The sequence below is a fragment of the Artibeus jamaicensis genome, unplaced genomic scaffold (assembly GCF_021234435.1).
Source record: "Artibeus jamaicensis isolate MK-2021 breed Jamaican fruit bat unplaced genomic scaffold, CSHL_Jam_final contig_519, whole genome shotgun sequence".
Lineage (NCBI taxonomy): Eukaryota > Metazoa > Chordata > Mammalia > Chiroptera > Phyllostomidae > Artibeus > Artibeus jamaicensis.
The window spans coordinates 40,446,881-40,466,254 of record NW_026521871.1 but is presented as its reverse complement, the minus strand read 5'-3'; the positions used below and the strand labels follow the sequence as shown (position 1 = coordinate 40,466,254).

General features: G+C 42.5%; 1 protein-coding gene across 6 annotated transcripts in view; it reads left to right on the top strand.

The window, feature by feature from the left end:
* NEK10 (NIMA related kinase 10) overlaps positions 1-19,374 on the top strand; it is a 175,034-nt gene that overhangs the window by 103,297 nt on the left and 52,363 nt on the right. For all 6 annotated transcript variants that reach the window (XM_037135565.2, XM_053669247.1, XM_053669249.1 and 3 more), the window contains one exon: positions 7,256-7,469. In XM_037135565.2, coding sequence (XP_036991460.2) covers positions 7,256-7,469 — 214 coding nt within the window. The remainder of the gene's footprint in view (positions 1-7,255; positions 7,470-19,374) is intronic.

The window sequence follows — 19,374 nt, the reverse complement described above, 5'->3', positions numbered from 1 at the left end:
TATCCCTGCCCAGCTCCCTGAAAGCTGGTCTCTGCGTCTGTCCTGGGACCACCTCTGGTGCGATGTCATAGACTTGTTACTGTGGCTGCGCCCCTTGCCCTTTGGCTTCTCCTCCTCCTGGCCCATTGTCCAGCACTAACAGGTACTCATCACGTGTTTGCAGGGTTATATCTGGAGTCTTTCCTTGTCCAGCACAGTGCTGTCCTACTGAACCGGAGCCTCAGGCCCCGCGGGGGCTAAGTTGCACTAATGGTGGACCCTGAACAAACAATTTGAATGCTCTTTCTGTACCCCTGTTTCCTCATTCAGTAAATGGGGACCCTCATAGTGCCAACCTCATGAGGTTGGTGTGATTATTTTACGAAGCAGTGTTTGCAAATCACTTAGCGCAGAGCTCAGCACATGGTACATCCCGAACAACGCTGGCAGTTGTGGGAAATGAGCTGAAACCCCTTTCTAAATCATCTGAATTCTGTGTACCGATCGTGCCTTGTTGCTAATGAATCCAGACAAATGTATTTAAAGTGCTCATCTCCACAGTTGTTCCTGTTCTCTGCTATTTGTTTTCTGTGAAGTGCCTTAAAAATTCAAGAAGTCTCCAGAGGTGTCAAGACACGAGTAGCAGATTTACTTACATAATTTCTCCTTTTCATAGAAATTTGATTGCCACAAGGAACAGGGGAGGGGTAGTGTAGATCAAAAGAACAGAGACATGATTCTGATTTTTGTGGCACCAGGCAGACAGGACTCTAATTTGCTTCAGATAGGCTCCCTGGCTATTGGTAGCCATGCCTCTTGGGGCTAAGAGGCTGACAGCAGAGTCATGTGTCAACATTATCATGGAAAGGTTAACAGCATCCATAGGCTCTGGAGTCCACTGCATTCAAATCCCTACTCGTCCACTCACCTTAGGTTCCCAGCCCCACTTCTCTCACCTGTGATAAATGGGCAGCAATAGTAACTACTCATGGGCTTGTTCCAAAGCCTAAATAAGATAATGCTTCTGATGCCCTGAGCACAGAGCGCAGCATGTAGTGAGCACTCAATGAAACTAGCTGTTGTTATTAATAATAATATTTATGGAGTTAAGTCGATAAAGCAAGTGGTGGTAAATTCGGTGAAGGATAGTAAAGGGGGCAATGAGAGACTATAGAGGAACTTGGCTGAGTGCGGGGATTTGGGAAGAGTGTCTGTGAAGAAGGGACGTGGAGTCTGAGACCCGAACAATGACTAACTCTCAAGTAGGAAGCAGACCAGAGAAAGCATTTCAACAGCCAGCACCTGTGAAGGCTTTCCTAGCGGACGGAGCTTGCTGCGTTGAGGAACTGGAGAAATTAGTGGTGTAGCATGTTAAGTCAGCGAGAGGATAGTGAGCAAATGACTGGGCCCGGGGAGGCTGACGGGGCCACACTGGCCAGTCCTGGAGGCCACATCGAATTTTGAATTCAGTGGAGTTTTGAATTTTTATCTTGAGTACCGAGGAGCAGACTAAAGGGTGATGAACAGGCTGGGACTGAGTGAAAATGTCCTCTTTAGCAAAGATCATGCTGGATGCTCTATGGGGGGGCAGACTGGAGGGAATGAGTGCGGGAGGGAGAAGGAGGTCCAGCTGTCCCCTGAGAGATGGTGGTGGCTTTGACTGGAGTGGGGCTGGTGCTGATGGAGAGACATGGGGTTGTTGCCACATCTCTCCATCAACAAGGGTTGGTATCGAGTCAACAGGCTCCGGGGTGTGATCACAGAGGATTAAAAAGTACTTTAGTTAATTGGAACAATGTAATGACATTGAAAATATGAAAGCAATTGGATTTATTCTGTGGGATTTGAGAAAATGGAGCCAAGACCATGAATAGAAATCCCTGGAGGCCAAGGTCGGCTCACTGTTAGGAAGTATGTGTCAGAAGTAGAGATAGTACAGAGCGGAGCAAGCTGCGTGGCAGGAGTGAGTTCCCTGTCACCGGGAGGTTTAAGAGAATGAATGATCACTATTAAGAGATTCTAGATTAAATGTTTTTGAGGATAATTTTTATCTAAAATAATAAGATGCCATAATAAGAATTGACAATTCATTTTATAGACAACCATAAATTAAGATTGCAGCCTGCATTCTGTAACAGATGTTGTTTTCTTTTAAAGTTATTCAAGACTCATTGTCTGGGTTCACACCACAAATAAAGTTTTATCTTTGGAAAATTTGACATAAAAAACAAAATCAGTCATGAGTTGCATGCACTCACATATTTAATTTGCTTTGGATTTTTAGTCTTTAAAAATTTAGTTCCCAAAGAATCAGAGAACAAATTCAATTTCCTGTTTCCTTCAGGCAATTGCTACGAGGGACACCTCAAGACCAAAGTGGCCTTAATGATCATTTATGACTCAGCAAACCAGGCTCGGAGCCAGGTGTTAGTACTATTGCAGAGCTTTTGAGAGCTAGGCACCCATTGTCGAGGAAGTCCACCAGACTCCTTCCCAATTTTACACGTGGTGTTGCGTCCAGTCACACATATCCTCCTCCTTCATCTGCCGCACTGTCTTCTCACCTTTACTTCCCACGTCTGGTCGGGTGCAGCTCACACAGTTTGTATTTCCAGTCTGTGGCGTCTTTCCTCTGACCTGTTTGTTCAGGTGGTGTTCAAGCATATTTGGTCATTGGAACTATTTTTTTTAAAAAAACAGGCTTCTAAATTGAGAGAATATCATAGCAACCCTGAAGAGTTTGGGGCAGAAAATAAATGCACTTCATTGCTGTGTGCAGTACCAGCATTACTATTTTTACCTTCCAGTACACTGTCAAGAGAGTATTGTCTGTTTATTTTTTAAAAAGGAAGAACTTTTCCTATTATGCACAAAATATTCCAGTTGCCTCTCTCTCTCTCTGCCTAGTTACACAAGCTGGCTGAACCTCTGTTTCAGAGGCAGTCACAAGACTAACAAATTAGTTCACTCAAGTCCCTTCTCAGGACAAGCAGATCGTTACATTTTTCATCCCAGCTTCAACTCTTTGTTTCTTTAAACACAAATGAAACGTAGTCCAACACTGCCCTCTCTGATTCTTCTCCTCTGACCTCTCCAAGCGGAGTGGGGGCAAAGTGGGTGGGCTGAGTGGAGCACCCCAGGTTTTCTTCTAGAACATGACTTTATGCCCATTTGATTAGAGAACCATCGAAGCATTGGGTTGCTCTTAAGAACGTCTCTGGAATACCTAAGCAGGGAGACATTTCAGAGCAATGAAGCTAAACTAGAACTTCCGGTAGGAGATGTACCTGCAAATCCCAAAGTCTGTGGCCAAATATTTTGGGTTATGGACAGATAACTTCTTAGGTGTTAAGCCAAGTTAGTTAGTTAGTTCATTTGCCGAATTCTTCTTAGGACTGAGATTCCATTTTTCTGTGCCACAGAAACCATGGTGAAAGGGACACATGTCCCTCCTCTCCAGAAGTTTCCAGTTTCTAGTGCAGAAACAGACAATTACAATACAACAATTGTGGTAGTTTAAGTACTTAAACATAGACATTGTGATGAGAACATATATAAGGGGGACAGTGAGTCTGTCTGTGAGTGGTCTAAGAAGTCTTCCTAACAGAGACTTAGAAAAAAGTGGGACTTTGGGAAAGGGCCGATACCATCAGCAAAAGACAGATTCAAACAGAAGGCATAAAATAAGGAAAGAAGTGGGAGCACAGGAAAGCCACAGCTATTCGGGAAAGGACAGGTAGGAGCATTGGTTGTACTGTTGGGGGAGGGGAGGAGAGGGGGTGAGGCTGTGGAGGGAGGTAAGGACTGGCTCAACAGGGGGCTTGCGTGGCATGCTGGGAATTTTAATTTTGTCCTTTTGGGCCTTTGAGGGGCTATTGAGCAACTCTGAGCAGAGGAGATGAAATCAGTTTTGGAATGTTATTCTGGTAGCCATCCACAGTATGCAGCAGAGGTAGACAAGAGGCGAGCGTGTCATTTAGGGGACTACTTCAGTAGTCCAAGCAAGTGATGATGAAATAGGCCAATGGTCATGGTATTAGAGCGGAAGGACACAGATCCGAAAATCAGTTAGGAGGTAAGAGCTGTGGGACTTACCGTTGGATGAATGTGGGAGGGGATGGAAGAGAAATAAAGCTGTGGATTTTCTTTTCCATCTGTGGAGCTGTTACCACCGGTCAGCACTTCACAGGGATGGCTTCCTTTAATCAGCGCACCAGCCTGATGAGCTGGACACTCTGATGGTCCCATTTCATGGATGCCTAGTCCTGCCCAAGATGGGAGTTAACGAAGGATGAGCCAGGACTGAAACCCCAGCAATGTGACTCAGAGCCTGCAGACCTAATCACAACACTACACTGTATCTCCCAGGTGGCACCTACGGGGCGGGGAGGCGGTGCGGGGGCAGCTCTGGGAGAGGAGATGAGTAAACGCCAGCACAGCCGCCATCCTGGTTCCCGTTGACCATAAACTAGAACTGCGTACTCTTGTAATTTGTAAAATTAGCTTAGGCTGCCTTTTTGATTTAAATGAATCTCAGCTGATAATTCAACTGCTAATATTATGCTAAATCAGTTTAAATGTCTGCAGACTAAGAATTTAGAATATCTGCACTAAGGAAAGGCCAAGATGCTGGGAGTTTTTTTTTTTCCTCTTACATAGCAGTCATAACCAACACGAGGTCATGACCAACCAAACATTACATTTTTTTTTTACCAGCTTTAATCCCTTTTGCTAATTAAGTGAGAGTAGAAGAAGAACTTGATTTAATTAAAAGGCGAAATTTAACACTTAGCTTCTTTTGTGATTATGAACAAAAGCAAGGAACTTGAATACAAATATGCCTCCCAAAGCCAGCTTTCTGTGTTTACGACCAGTGCACAGGCCCCCCCCCCCCTGCTCTCCAGTCAGCCCTGTGCTCCGGGTCCAAGGCTCCGCCCCCAGGTCAACAATTTTACGTTTGAATTTGTCTTTTGGAAGTGAAATGTGATGGGGCAGGGGCATGCGTATTGGGGGCTTGGTGCCTCAGCTCCTGCCTGCCCCCACCCCCGCCTCCCTGGCACAAATGCTCCCAGCGCCCGGGGCCTCCACCTGCCTCGGCTCCCTCTCCCTGCCCCTGTGCCCGGTGTGGCGGTGGGGTGTGGCAGCAGGGAGGCCTGTGTTCCTCCTGTACCCTCCTCCCCTGTGGGGTGTCGCTGCAGGGAAGGACGGGCCGGGGTGGAGCATGTGCCCTCCTGTGCCTTGGGCCAAGGCCACGAAGAGGTCGTCCCCGACCGGGCTGGCAGCACCACGGTGTGTTTGGAGGGTGATTCAGAGGGGGCCTCTTGTGCACCTGCAGGCCAGGTACCAAGTGCATCCTGCAGCCAGGAGGTTGCAACCCTGGGGTCTCCCGTCTACCATCAGGATGCTGTACTGTGGAAAGGAGATTGACTTTGCCACTCCTTGCTGTGCTCCCACATTTTCACTTCATACAGGAAACCCCACAGATTATGTGCCTGTCCCCATGCCCACAGTCTGTCTTATTTCGTATATATTAAATTTCATAGACTGACTTTTATTGAGTATGAATTCAGAAGATGTGTGAGTGCTGACCATAACCACAGCATAAGCCAACTGCCGTAGAATTTAAAAAGAAGCAGCATAAAGGCAAAGCATAAAATAGCAATGTCTTAAAATCTGATTGGGACACGTGTAGTTTACTCATGGTCAATAACAGTAAGAAGGAGCAATGAGATATTAACAAGTCAGAGGCTTATTTTGACCTCTGTTCTGAAGAATAATTACGTGTGATAATTCTTAAGTCTTGCCTGGAGACATCAGCAGTGGCAAAAGGTGTATGAACTATGGGTTGCTAAGACCAATGCAAGATATGAAAATTAGATTTTTTTCTCAAAGTCCAAACAAGTTAAATATGACTGAGAAGCACACATAACTTCAGTGAAGTGAGTAAATTTGAATTTAAAAAATAGAGAAAGTACTATAGTAAGTGCCAGAAGTATTTCACGATGCTGCCCTTGATCTTGCTGATTGGCCCCTGGCATCTAGAATGGCCTCCTTCTAGTGTTTAGCTGTGACACAAACAATACTGCCTTTACTAAGCTGGTTGTTATTTCCTAAGTCCAAAATTACAGAAGATATTAGCAAGCCAAATTAGCTACTTTTTAAAGAATTTACTACAAACATCGTAAACCTCTTAAGTAACTGGGTTGCATTTTGTTTTTATGACTTTGTGTTTTGTAAGACCTGGTCAGGTTGTGTTAACAGTTGCCACTGTACAGCTGGAAAAGACCGATGACTTGTGACCCACCGCGCCCCAAACCTTTCTTCCTTTTGGTGCATCAGGGGTGGTCATCAGGGCCTGTGTCATTGGTGCCTTCTTCGTTTCACTGACCAGCGAGTTGGTGGTGATTTTAGAAAATGACCAAAAGAACCAATGCACCACATGTTCATAGCAGCACAATTAACAATAGCCAAGAGTTGGAAGCAACCTAGGTGCCCGTCAGTAAATGAATGGATCAGAAAATTGTGGTACATATACACAATGGAATTCTATGCAGCAGAGAGAAAGAAGGAGCTCCTACCCTTTGCAACAGCATGGATGGAACTGGAAAGCATTATGCTGAGTGAAATAGGCCAGGTGTTGAAAGACAAATACCATATGATCTCACCTTTAACAGGAAGCTAAACAACAAAACAAACAAGCAAGCAGAATAAAAACAAAGACACTGAAATAGAGAACAAGGGGACAGTGACCAGAGGGGAGAGGGAAGGGAATTTAAGGGGGAAAAAGGGGAGGGATTTGGAGGAACAAATATGAAGGACACGGGGATGAGAACTAAGGGGGGTGGAAATGGGGGGGAGATGGGAAGCACGGGGCCGGGGGGGGGGGCTGGGATGGGAGAAATAGCCAAAAAACTGTACTTGAAAAAAAACTAAATAAAGTTTAAAAAAAGAAAAAGAAAAAAAACCCCAAACAAACAAAAAAAGAAAATGACCAGTTCACACAGGAGAAGATGACCCATCCTCCCTCCTGAGACTCTCAGCCTGTAACCCCGCCTGCCGGTCCAGTTTCCAGGAGAACAGTGCTGCCTCCCCTCCCCTTCCCAAACTTTGGAAGAGTCTTGGGTTCAAAACTGTGCTTGATGTCCACCTCACCCTAGGCTCTCTTCGGTGCAAACACCATGGTGGACACGCAGTAGAATTTAAACTTAGCCCTACAAGCCCCGTGGCCTGGTCCCGGCGTTGACCAGAGTGTGGTAATTAACGCCTCTTCCCCTAGGTGCCTCACTCCTGATGCGGAAGCCCGCCCAGATATCGTGGAAGTCAGCTCCGTGATATCGGATGTCATGATGAAGTATTTGGACAGCTTATCTGCGTCCCAGCTGGCCTTGGAAAAGAAACTGGAGCGGGAACGGAGGCGCACACAGAGGTACTTTATGGAGGCCAACCGGAACGCTGCCACCTGTCACCAGGAGCTGGCTCTGCTCTCTCAGGTGAGTGTGACTCTTTCAGCCTCTTCGTGATTCGCTCAGACAGGGCAGTCTGGAGTCGTTCATGCTGGTCTGAAGGAGCATTCATCTTAAGTTAGGAAAATATGAATGGCTACATGGAATATTTCACTAAAAAATAGTTACATATTTGCATTTCTATATCTTAAAATTAAAATAAGTCAATATAACTGATTTTCCAAAGGCCTAATCCATAGTTTATTGTATGTATTACAAGACCAGAGGTATCAAAAAGCTCTCTTTGCAATTCTTTAAGTTTATATTCTGATCTTTGCATAAGTGGCAGTTGAGTGCTTATACCTAATTTCTTTAGCATTCTGATGTTGACACTATAGATGAAAATGTCATTAATTCAGAATAGGAAATAATATGTGCCTTAAATTTTTTCTTATTAATCTGTGTAATTGCATTTATTACTGTTAGTGGTGGCGATATTACTATCATTCAAGTCAGAATACAGGCTTTTATTTTTCCTGCCAGTGACCTTTAAGTTATTTTGATACTGAAGTTTACGTTTGAGCATAGCTTGAAAAAGGGGTGCCAATGCTGCAAGTGTCCGTGTGTGCAGGGGACTGTGCCAGTGAGGCTCTTGCTGTGGTTGCTTATTTTCCTTCCTCCACATGTTTGTCACGTTGTGGTCCATGGCCCCTTCTTTGCTCAGGCCCTGGGCTCCCCTGAGCAGGAGCTGCAGTAAGAAGCCCTTCAACCTGTCAACGTTTTTTTCCGCTCCTGGGGCTGGCACCCAAGGCAGCAGGGTCTGTTGTAGACCGCTCTGCCTTGTTTTAGGGATTGTATCTTGATCCCTTGTGGCTAAGGGTGAGGGGCGACCTTTGGAATGTGAGCCACAGGAGACAAAGCCTGTCTCTGGTAACAAATGCCGCCTCAGTTTCCTCCCTGCCCCCAAAGCTTGGTTGGAAGTCAATGACGGGTAAGACCCCTCACAGCAGGGGCAACCTAAGCCAGGCTCGATCACTTGGGAGGCCTTTATGGAAGGACTGGTGGGGGGGGGGGCGGCTGCAACAAAGAACAATGGACTCTCGCCCCCAGCTTTGTCAAAGCCTGAGTCTCCATGTCCTCTGGGAGAAGCGCTTCCTGGCTTTAATCCTCTTAAGCCTGAATACCTGATGGGGAGAGGTGCAGCTCCTTGCCTTGCTAGAGTGCGTCCTGGGGAAAAATCTGGCATCACAAAGACTTGCTGATAAACCTGTGAAATCTGCTCTGCTAAGAGTGCTTTCATTCATATGATAGGGTCTGAGAGGAAATGAGTATGTCTCCCAAAGTTTCTGAAAAACTCTCTTCCTGACAGACATTGACTCATAGTAAGCCCTCAGATATCTTTGAAATGTTATCTACTATTTGATCCCTGTGTATTACAACCCAATAAAAGGCTAGGGAGCAGGGGGCCCGGGGTCTTTGTCTCCCCTGAGAAACTGGCCACAGCCCAGTCCTCCCCACCAAGCAGAACCCATCATATCTCGGTCATATTCATCCTTGTCTGTGGCACTCAGGGGACTCGCGAAGAAGTCGCTCCCACAAGGGTCATAACCCCCATTCTTGACCAGGGTACTTGGTTATTGAATTTCTTTCCAGGGTTCTAAGGACCTTCTCTGCATCAGCTGGGGAAGTTTTATAAAACATTGGTCTCAAAGAAAAGGCAGTTCTGACTGCTTGAAGAGAGTTTCCAGAAAATTCCACCCCCTCTTTTTTAGGACGAAAGCCCATCCTGCTGTTAGGTGGGTTTGTCCTGACATGCTTGGAATCCAGAGCTAAAGCTTCAGTCTGATTTTCTTTGGGAGGAAACGCTTTCATCTTCATTGCCTTGGAAGCTGATCCCCGCTGTAATTTCACAGCACAATTCATGGTGATTCTCCAAGGCCTCGGTTTATGTTTAGGAGCTTATTACTTGGAGTTATAGCTCCTGCAGAAGGCAGTTACATCTACACAGGGAGTTAGAGTGCACTTCGCTCGTTGTTTCACCCCCTGACTTTGTAAAAACGAGACAGCGATAAGAAACACACGGATGCCATGTTGCAGTCAGAGAATAGTACGTCCAGTGAAGTCATATGCAAGACATTTAGCCATTCCTATATGTCTTAAGTATTATTTGGGGCCTTCTATTAAGTTCTACACTGCAAAGCTACTTAGCCAATTTCCAGCTGGATATAAACAGTCAGTTTATATGAGATTCATGTAGCTGATAGGTAGAGTTAGTTTAAAATATTACAGCAGAAAATTCTCTTATCTTTAGCAAAACACCTAGAGAAAGACCATTGAATTAATTTACTAAATTTTATTCCTAAGCTTTTAATCAAACCTCTATTGTGGGGAATTTGATACATTTATAGAAGTAAATAAAGTACTTTGTGTCCCCATCCCTCAATATTAACGATTTGCTACTTTAGACCAGTCATGTATCATCTCTGTTTACCCGGAAACCCCCTTCCAAACCCAGGACACTGTGTCTTTTGAACGGTAGACACCTAGCTGTCAGGCCACGCCCACTAAAACAGAGGGAGGTCTGTAGTCAGGGAGGGAGCTTTGAGGTTCCAGAGATCCTTTACTCATGCGTAAATTAGTGGGAAAATATCACCGATTGCAAGGCATTGGGATTAAATAGATTAATGTGTTTGAATCCACTGTGCCAATTAGAAAGTGGCATAAATTGTAAGATAGCATCAGTTATATAAAATGAGCAATGCTTATGTTGAAGACTAGTTTGTTGCTGCAGCTTGTTAACCTGACACTCACTGGCACGCCAGCACCACGTCCATGGAAGTTACTCCTGCGACTGGTCTTCATCGAGCATCTGCTCCTAGTTTGCCTCCGAGCCCTCGTGGGGCCTGCAGTCTTCTAGGGACCATGGAGAAGCACCTCACTTCAAAGCTTACATCACTGTTTTAAAGAGCCATGGAGACCTTCTTTTACAATATTTTAGGTGCACTAGTGATTTTTCACTTTTGGGGATTAATCAAATGGTAACTAAAAGGAAAAAAATGCAGCTTTATGAAAGGGCTGAGAAGGAAGTATGATTACATTTCATTGAAGACAGCATGCAGTTAATTGGCAATATACTCACTGGGTAGCAGTGATTAGTTTTAAAACTTCCATCCACACCATGACTGGCGAAACAAGTTTGGTAGAAAGTGGTATGTTTCTTTTTTTTCCCTTAAGCATTATTATGGTATTGTAATTATTTCCTTTCAAATATAGTGGCATGTTCTCCCATAGCAGCTAATATCATAGTGAAAGGAAAGAGAAATTAGTGGGCTCAATATAACTTGATGGATTCCCAGCACCATAAAAAATCCTCTTTGAATTAATTTTGCAACTTAGTGGCTGAGTAAACAATTGATAAGAAACATAGGCTCCTATATCTCATGGAGTGTGTGCTGCTTACTTTTACATGTTAGCTTATTCTTAGCTATGGAAATGTTCATTGTGAACCAGTAAAGACAAGTATTAACACAGATTTCAAAAGAACCGAGAAGTCTTCACTAATAAAGTACCTGCCTATGTCCCGTGGTTTACTTACCCTCTCTGAAAGAATCAAGACTTAATTTTGGAGAATGTTAAGATTTCCAAGTTTTATAATTCAAAATAAGAGATCACAAGGAGAGCACAGAGTCAAGAATTGCAAGAATTCAGTAGGAAGAAATGAGGCGCAGTTTTATTTAAATGTGTAGTAATAAAAGGCTATTGTACTATTGAGGGTATCGTATGTAGCATTGCAGTGGTCAAAGTTGTGGTTGGCATCTTGCCACGTATATAGTGTGTTAAACACACTGAATAATTACCCTTAGGGAACTATCTTATACCTCAGACAGAAGTGGTTACAGATATTTCAAAAGAGTGTGCTACTTAAATTTTCACCAGTGAAAATGTTTTAAAAAATCCAGCCTTGAAAATGTGGATGTCCTGGAAAACTTCATTTCCATCCAGATTATTGGGGTTTTGTGCATTTGGCTTTAGGCTGATGGTGTGGTGAATGAAGCACGTTCCTGCACGCACCGGGGAAGCTCCCGGGGAGGCCGGGGAGCGCTCCTGCGAGAAGCGTGGTCTCACTGCGTGAGGCTTGCAGGTTTTGCCTCTTCTCTTCCAACGATATTGGGCAGGCTCTTTTATTTTCACTCTCCCCATTTTTAAAGCTTGATGATGATTTGTTTTTAGTGGTTTAGTGAGATCATTCAGTGTGGGGAGCTACTCTCACATCCATAAGCCCAGCAGGAAGCCACGCAAAGAGAAACATTGAAAACATTTGCCATCTGTGATTAATGAAGAGATGAGGGATGGCTGGATACCTTCTGCATGTAAGGCATGGTGCTTGGTATTGTGAAGGCTTATAAAAATTATAAACGATGGTCTCGGTCATGAAGTAACTTACAATCTACTTGGGAAGCCAAGACATGTAGGGAGAGGAGATTTCTGACAATTCCAGATGGTCTGGATAAATGCCAAGCAAGGAATATGGCTGATCGTTCAGGGACGCTTCTTGAGCGAAAGCTGGGGCATTGACGCTAGGTAAGGAAGTTACCCCTGAGTGGAGAAAAACAGCAGACGTGCAGAAACTCCAATACACTAGCTCACCTCACTTAGGACGAAGAATCAGATTTAGAACATGGTAATATTTTATGCTTTATTTAATAGGTAAGTAAAAGCAAACCAAGAAAAGCTAACAGACTTACCCAAGGTCACCGAGCTGGTTGGTGACAGACCTGGAAGTTCAGTCTCCTGATTTACAATAGATACTTTTATTTACAGTGCATTATATTTTTATAGATGGTTTGAAAGGTCTGGGAAAGCGGGCTGATTCTGGATGGCAGAACTCTGTGAATACCCAGTGAAGGTGTTTGGGTTCAGTCCTGGTTAGTGTGAACTAAAGTGGTGAATTTCAATAGCCAGAGGGGAGAGGGGAGGGAATGGTAGGGGAAGGGTTTCTCAGGAACTACTATAAAGGACACGTGGACAAAACCAAGGGGGAGGGTGGTAGCAAGGGAGGGATTGGCTGTGGTGGTGGGGGAGTGGCGAGGGCAAAATACAGACAACTGTAATTGAACAATAAAGTAATTAAAAAATAAAATGCATTAAAATTACATTAAAAATTGTGAATTTCTCCACAGAAATTGACCACCAAATTATCAGCTATTACATAGGTGAATTCTTCCTTACTGTTCATATCCTCTTCTTGAGTTTTCTTGTTTAATATATTTTTGTTGAGGTTCCACTTCATTTCTCTATCCTGGTTTCCACCTTACCTCTCTAAAGACTTTCTTATTTTCTCTTCCAGTTTAGATTTTTCTCCTTCTCTTCTTGCTCTTCCCTCAGTGAGCTTCATCCAGCCCCATCCCATGGTTTTCACTTTCATAAGTTCCTTTCATTAGACTTTGGGTAAAAATCATTTGTACAAAATGGGACGTTTACTTCCTGTAATCATGTATCATTTCATTTTGGATCCTTGTTTCTGCTAGTGGCAGAAAATGATGGATGTAACCACGATCACTTACATCAGTCTCTTCTGGCCTAAAAGTTTCTTTCCCTTTCAAAGTTTCTCTTCTCCATTTCCCTCTTCTTGAGATAGAGACTGAGGGCAGGAGGAAGCTTAAGAGTCCCCCTGCAGGTGGGGGAGGACCAGGGGCTCTGCACGCTGCCTTCTTGTACTGGCCTCTGCGGGTCACAGGTGGGGTGACCCGTCTCCATGGCTTTGGGGCATCTGTCTCGCCATCGCTGGTTTGAGCTGTGTTCTCCATGGTCCATCCACCTGCCCTCCCCCCATGCAGTGATGGAACTCACCCGCCAGCACCTCAGCTGTCTTCCGCTTCCCCAGTGGGACACACAGGAGCTGTGGGTTCCCAGCCGTGCCACACAGAACCACCTGCAAATGGGGGGCAGTCTGTCAGCCCACCAGCTCCTGTACCTCCCTCATTCTTTCCAATGCTTCTATTCCAAGGGCCAACATTCAATTATCCACTCAGCAAGTATTTATTGAATATCTGTTAGATATCAGATACTACTCTAGGTGCCAAGTATAGTAGAGTGAACAAAATAGACAAGGCCCATCCTCATAAGCCTTTTGTTAAGTGCCCACAGAAACCATATAGGATATAGCGTTATGATGGTCACAAAACTTCTATGAAGCTTCCCATTTTTTTTGGCTACATCTGGATTTCCTGGTCAAGTCCCCTGTGTATTTCTGCCACCTAATCCGCTCCACTCCTGAGGCTCACTTCTGCTGGAGAGGGTGTGAGGGGGAAAACGTGGATGCTTACCCCCACTTCTCATCTTTTGTCTTCCTGCCAGGCTTTCTCTGGGCTTCAGGAAGACTTCCCAGCTCTCTGTCCCCTCCCCCAGAAACTGCCTTTGCCTCACGTTCTCCTCTTTCCCCACATGGCCTTCATCCCAGCCTGCCTTGTTTTCGTAAGCCTCAGCCTCATGGCCTGGTCTCAATAGTATAAGACCTCTGGAAGGAAAAGGACACAAACCTTTCTAGGAAGGCGAAATACACCAGAATGTGTTTTACAACATAATCTCCACACCCATTTTCTGAAGACCTCCAAAGCTCTCCATCTAGTCCCTGCCTCCTCTGTGTGCCAGACCTAAATTTTGACCTGAACCTTTGCCTGAAGCCTCCCAGGCACCTTGCACATAGCAAGTCCCGTCGTGAATGAATTCTCTTCCCTTCACTCTGCCATGCTTTACCCCTCATCACCCTAACTAGGACCTGGACATTCACTCTCCTTCACATCCTGCATCCATTCCTTTAGCAAGCTTTTACCTATTCTATCTTTCAGATGTCTGAGAAATCCATTTTCTTTCCGTTCTTGCTCTCATTATCTCACACTGGATCATCGCATTATCCATCAGTCTTGCCTCTAGACTCTTCCTCACCCTGAACTGTGGTTCCATGCACCCCTGCCGATGCGTATCCCAGTTACTTTAAATACTGTTGGTATTTAAGGGGCAGCAGCCAAGGATGCTAATGTTATTCCATGGGCGGGACAGCCCCCTACAAAACGTCTGAAGCAGAACCAGTGGGAGATACAGATGAAGAGATTTATTGTACAGAATTGCCTTATAAGACTGTGGGGGCTGCAAGGCTGGGCCCAAGTCCATAGGGCAGGCTGGCTGGAAGGGCAGGTTGGAACTCTTGGGCGTGAGCTAAAGCAGCTGTCCACAGGCGTAATTTGCTTTTCTTCTCAGAGAAGCCTCATTTCTCCTTTGAAGACCTTCCGAATGATTGAATCTGTTCCCTGCAGATAATCTAGAATCACCTCCTTCCCTTAGCCGACCTCTATGTACCCACCAAAACTGTCTTTTGAAACACTCACCTTCTGCTCTTGATAAATTATCTAACTCTTAGAATGGTTCCTAAATGTTCCTATAGTGAGTCCTAGAAATTTAATCTAAGCTTTTGGTGAACTAAAAAGGAAGGATTCCTATGGTAATTTGATATTGTCAAAATATTTAAATAAGGCACACATAATTACCATCTTAAATTTTCTCCATTTGCGGGGTGGGGCAAGGCAGCTAGTAGAGTGTTAAATCAGCCAAAACTATTTCTTAAATTCACAAACCTTTCACATTTCACTTCTTTATCGTGGAATTCTCATTGTAGTTTAAAAATACAATCTGTATCTATTCTTAGCAAAATTTATTGACATGCATTTGATATTGCTCTTGAATTCTCAGATGCCTTTAAAGTTGACCACTTAAAAACTGAGCAGATCTGCAAGCCCCGGTTCTTGTTTTCTTAGTGCAAATTTTAAAAAATGTTGTGCTGTTTATTTATCTAAGTTGCTTTATTTTTATTATGCCATATGTCAGCTACAAGTGCTGAGCACACCACTCAAGGCGTCATCTGTGGTCCTCTGCTAAGAGATTAAATAAGCCATGTGGAAAATGACGCATTTTAAAAGGACAATATTTTTGTGAGCATCTTTGCTTTTATTGTCTGGTTAATTGTTGACTGAATTTCCCCCAAGGCTATGAAAATGCAGCAAGAAATGATGCAGTGAAAGAAATAACAGGAAAAATCATGAGTTTTTTAAGAAATGTTCTGTATTTGTTATGTTTTAAGAAAATAACACGATGCCTTATAGGCTCCCACACAGATATACACACAATTGTTATATCCACCCCCTTTATACTGAGGTAGTAAGTACATACAGTAAAATGTACACATTTTAAATGCGTAGTTTAATGATTTTTGAACATGTATAGCTCCCATTCAAAACCAGATTCAGAATTATCTCAGAAAGTTCCTTTGTGCCCCTTCTCATCCAATTCTCTGCCTGTGTACAGACTGTTAGAATCTCCGTCACTATAGATGACTTCTGCTTATTGTTTGACCTCATATATAAAAATCACACATTACGCGTTCTTTAGCATCTAGCATCTTTCACAGGACAGCATCTGTGAGATTCCTCTGTGGTGTTGTGTATAGCAGAAATTTGTTTATGTTGCTAGAGTATTACATTGTATGACTATATCAACACTGGTTTATTCTTCTGTCGATGGACACATACTGTGATTCTAGATTTGGGATTTTATAAGTAAGACTGCTATGAATTTTCTTGGGTAAGTCTTTTCATTTCTCCTAGGTCGATACCTAGGGATATAATTTCAGGGTGATCAGGCAGTTATATGTTTAACCTTAAGAAAAACTACCAAACAGTTCTCCAACACTGCGCTGCTTAGCACTTTGAGGAATAATGCATGAGACTGTTCCACATTCTTGTAAATATCTGGTGTTGTCAGTCTTTGAGATTTTAGTCTTTGTAGTGGGTATAAAAGGGCATCTTTTGATAGTTTTAGTTAGCATTTTCCTGATAACTGAGAATGTTGAGTACTTTTAAATGTGCTTATTGGTCATTTATCTATCTCTTTGTTTCTGGGAAGTGTCCGTTCAAATCTTTGCCCATTATTTTATTGAATTATTTATTCTTGTTGATTTGTAGTTCTTTATATATTCTAGATATGACTCTCTGATCAAACATATGTATTACAGATATTTATCCCAGTTGATAACTTGTTTATCTTATTAATGACATGTTTCTGATGAGCAGGAATTTTGTTAAATTTTAATTTTGCTAAAGTCCAGTTTATTTACTTAGATTATTTTTGTTGTTCATGCTTTTTGCATTCAGTTAAATATATTGTTTCCAATCCTAAGTTTGCAAATATAAGCTCCTTTTTCCCCTTGTAAATTATTTATGGTTATAGCTTTAATATACAGGTCTGTGATTCATTCTGATTTAATTTTGTAAATAGAATAATGAAGAGATTGAGGTTTCTTTTTTTTTCCTGTATGGGTAACTAGTTTTTCCAACATAATTTCTTGAAACGACTAATCTTTCCCTATTGATTTTATTAGGCATCGTGGTTAAAAATTATTTGACAGTAGATATGTGGATCGACCTCTGAACTCTATTCTGTTATATTGTAAATTTGTAATAAGTTTTGAAATCAGTTGTGTAAATCTTTGAATTTTTTCATCTTTGTCAAGTTTAATTTGGCTGTTCTATAGGTCTGTTTTATTTCCTTATTAATTTTAGAATCAGTTTGTCAATTTCTTCAAAAAATTATGCTGAAATTCTTACTTCTACCTCTCCTTGGTTTTAACATGGAGAATATTTTCAGAACAGTGAAAAAAATCAATCTTGTATTTCACTTATTCAACAAAATTTATTGAGCACCTACTTTCTTCTGGGAACTATTTTAGTCTGTTGTCATAACAGTGAGCAGAACAAAAGAACCCTGTCTTCATAGTGGAGGAAGGCAAATAATAAATAAAAAGTGAATTTAAGTGCTATGGACAAAAATTATAAGCAGGCAAGGCAATAGAAAGAGATTGGTACGTGTAGAGAGAGACTGCTCTAAATAGAGATGTTGTGGAAGACCTTGATAATTATGTGACATCGGAGAAGAAACCAGAACACATTAAAGGAGTAAGCCATGCGAATATCTGGAAGCACAACATCGAGAGCAGAGAGAACAGCAAGTCCAAAGATCCTGAGGTGGGAGTGTTCCTGCCAAGTTCAAGGAGTGAGCAAGGAGGCCTGTGTGGCTGGAGCGTGGTGAAGCAGGCCCCCTCAGGAGGCCTGCTCAGCAGGAGACGAGGAGGCTATAGTCCGTGGTGTAGACTTGAGTGATGTGAGTTTAGTGAAAGGGGGTGACAGTGTTTCCAAAATGATATAGCTGGTTGCTGGGTAGTAATAAACTGCCAAGAGCCAAAAGTAGAACAGGAAAATTGGTTAACAGGAGAGTGCATCAAGACCAGGCCAAAAATGATGGAGGCTCTTTGTCTTGATTTTTAGTAACTGTCTATTGGTTCTTTAACAGTCTGGTATTTTGATGTCATGTGCTAAGCTTGCCGTTTAACAAAAATTAGACTTTTTCTTATGTAATTCTGCATTAGAAATGAAACAGGAAGTGGAGTTTCAATGTGTGGGTATCATCTCTATTGATTCTAGCCATTTCTAATTTTATTTTGTCTGATGTATTAAGTAAGCTTTGCTGGTTTTCAGTGACATTTTTTTGTTTTTGAGCAATCCAAATTAGAGTGTCTTAAAACTTGACACTTGATAATTTTCTGTGCATTTTTCCTTTCACGTGTTAAGTGGTATCTTCTAATTCTGGCTTCTTTGAAGTGCTTTTGAAAATAATAACAGACATTCGGTTCTCTTCCTGTGTTTGTCCTTAGTCTTGGAACAAAATGGTAGCTGGTAAATGCTGATGTAGACCATACTGTCTGTATTTTTAATAAGTGATATTTTTAGATTGTGACATTATTCTTTGCCTCATCTTTATCAGTATTATTATGTCTAGCAAATCTATCTTTGAATTAGGAATGCTAGGTTAGTTACAGGGTCGCAAGGAAACATTACCAAACACAGTAAATTTGATACTAGGATTTTAGACTCAGCTATTATAATCAACTCATTCTCTAATTTTATTTATCTAGCAACAGTTCATTAATATGTTCTTATGCTTTGAAGAAGTTCTAATTAAGAGAATGCCATAATAATAATGTAATCATAATATTGTGTATTTATATTAAAGTGAAATGTTGAGCTTTGAATGGATATTTTTAACAAGTTCAAAACAAAATAATAATATCTAACTTGAATATTTTTCTTTATTGTGTAATATTTATAAATTTAGCCATTTTCAAGGCCCAGACACTAGTTTTTCTGGTTTAAATTGAACATATTACTCTTCTACTTGATATGTGGGGCATGGGCAAAGGGAAATGCTTCAAGATTTTATCAATGAAATTAGACACCATCCAAACAACTTTGGGCGAAAGGAGTTCCATCTTCCATGTTGAGGGACCAGACTTCAGCCTTGCTCCATCAGCCCGCCTCTCTGTAAGGGCAAAGCCAAGTGTCCCAGAGCGAGTTTCTGGAGCGGAGCCCCTCACTGCCCTTGCTTGAAGTGAGCCGTGCCCTCACTGTGGGATGGGTCTACACGGCCCCTTCAGCTGTCTGGCCACACTGGCTGATCATTTAAAAAATATTTTAAAATTTAGGGACTAAATCTATGTACAATGATCTGCAGTCAATAATCTGTCTGCTAACCTGAGTTTTCTTTCTGTAGTCAGCCATGAAAAACACAGGTCTTTGTGTGCCCCTGTAAAGAGATCTCAGTCTGATAGGTTTCTGTCAAATACCAGATAGCCCTAAAGTTTTATATTGTAGGCCACAGTTATTAACTAAACAAGCAAAAGAAACTGGACAAAGACATGACTCAAAGAGAATATGAATATTTAGAACACGACAGAGATAGTGCATTCTTTATGGTTCTAAAGTAAATCTTCACTGGATATAGATGCTGTTCTGCTTTGTATTTATTTCTTGCTTTTCTTTCTGTCATTATAAAACTAACATTCTGGGCA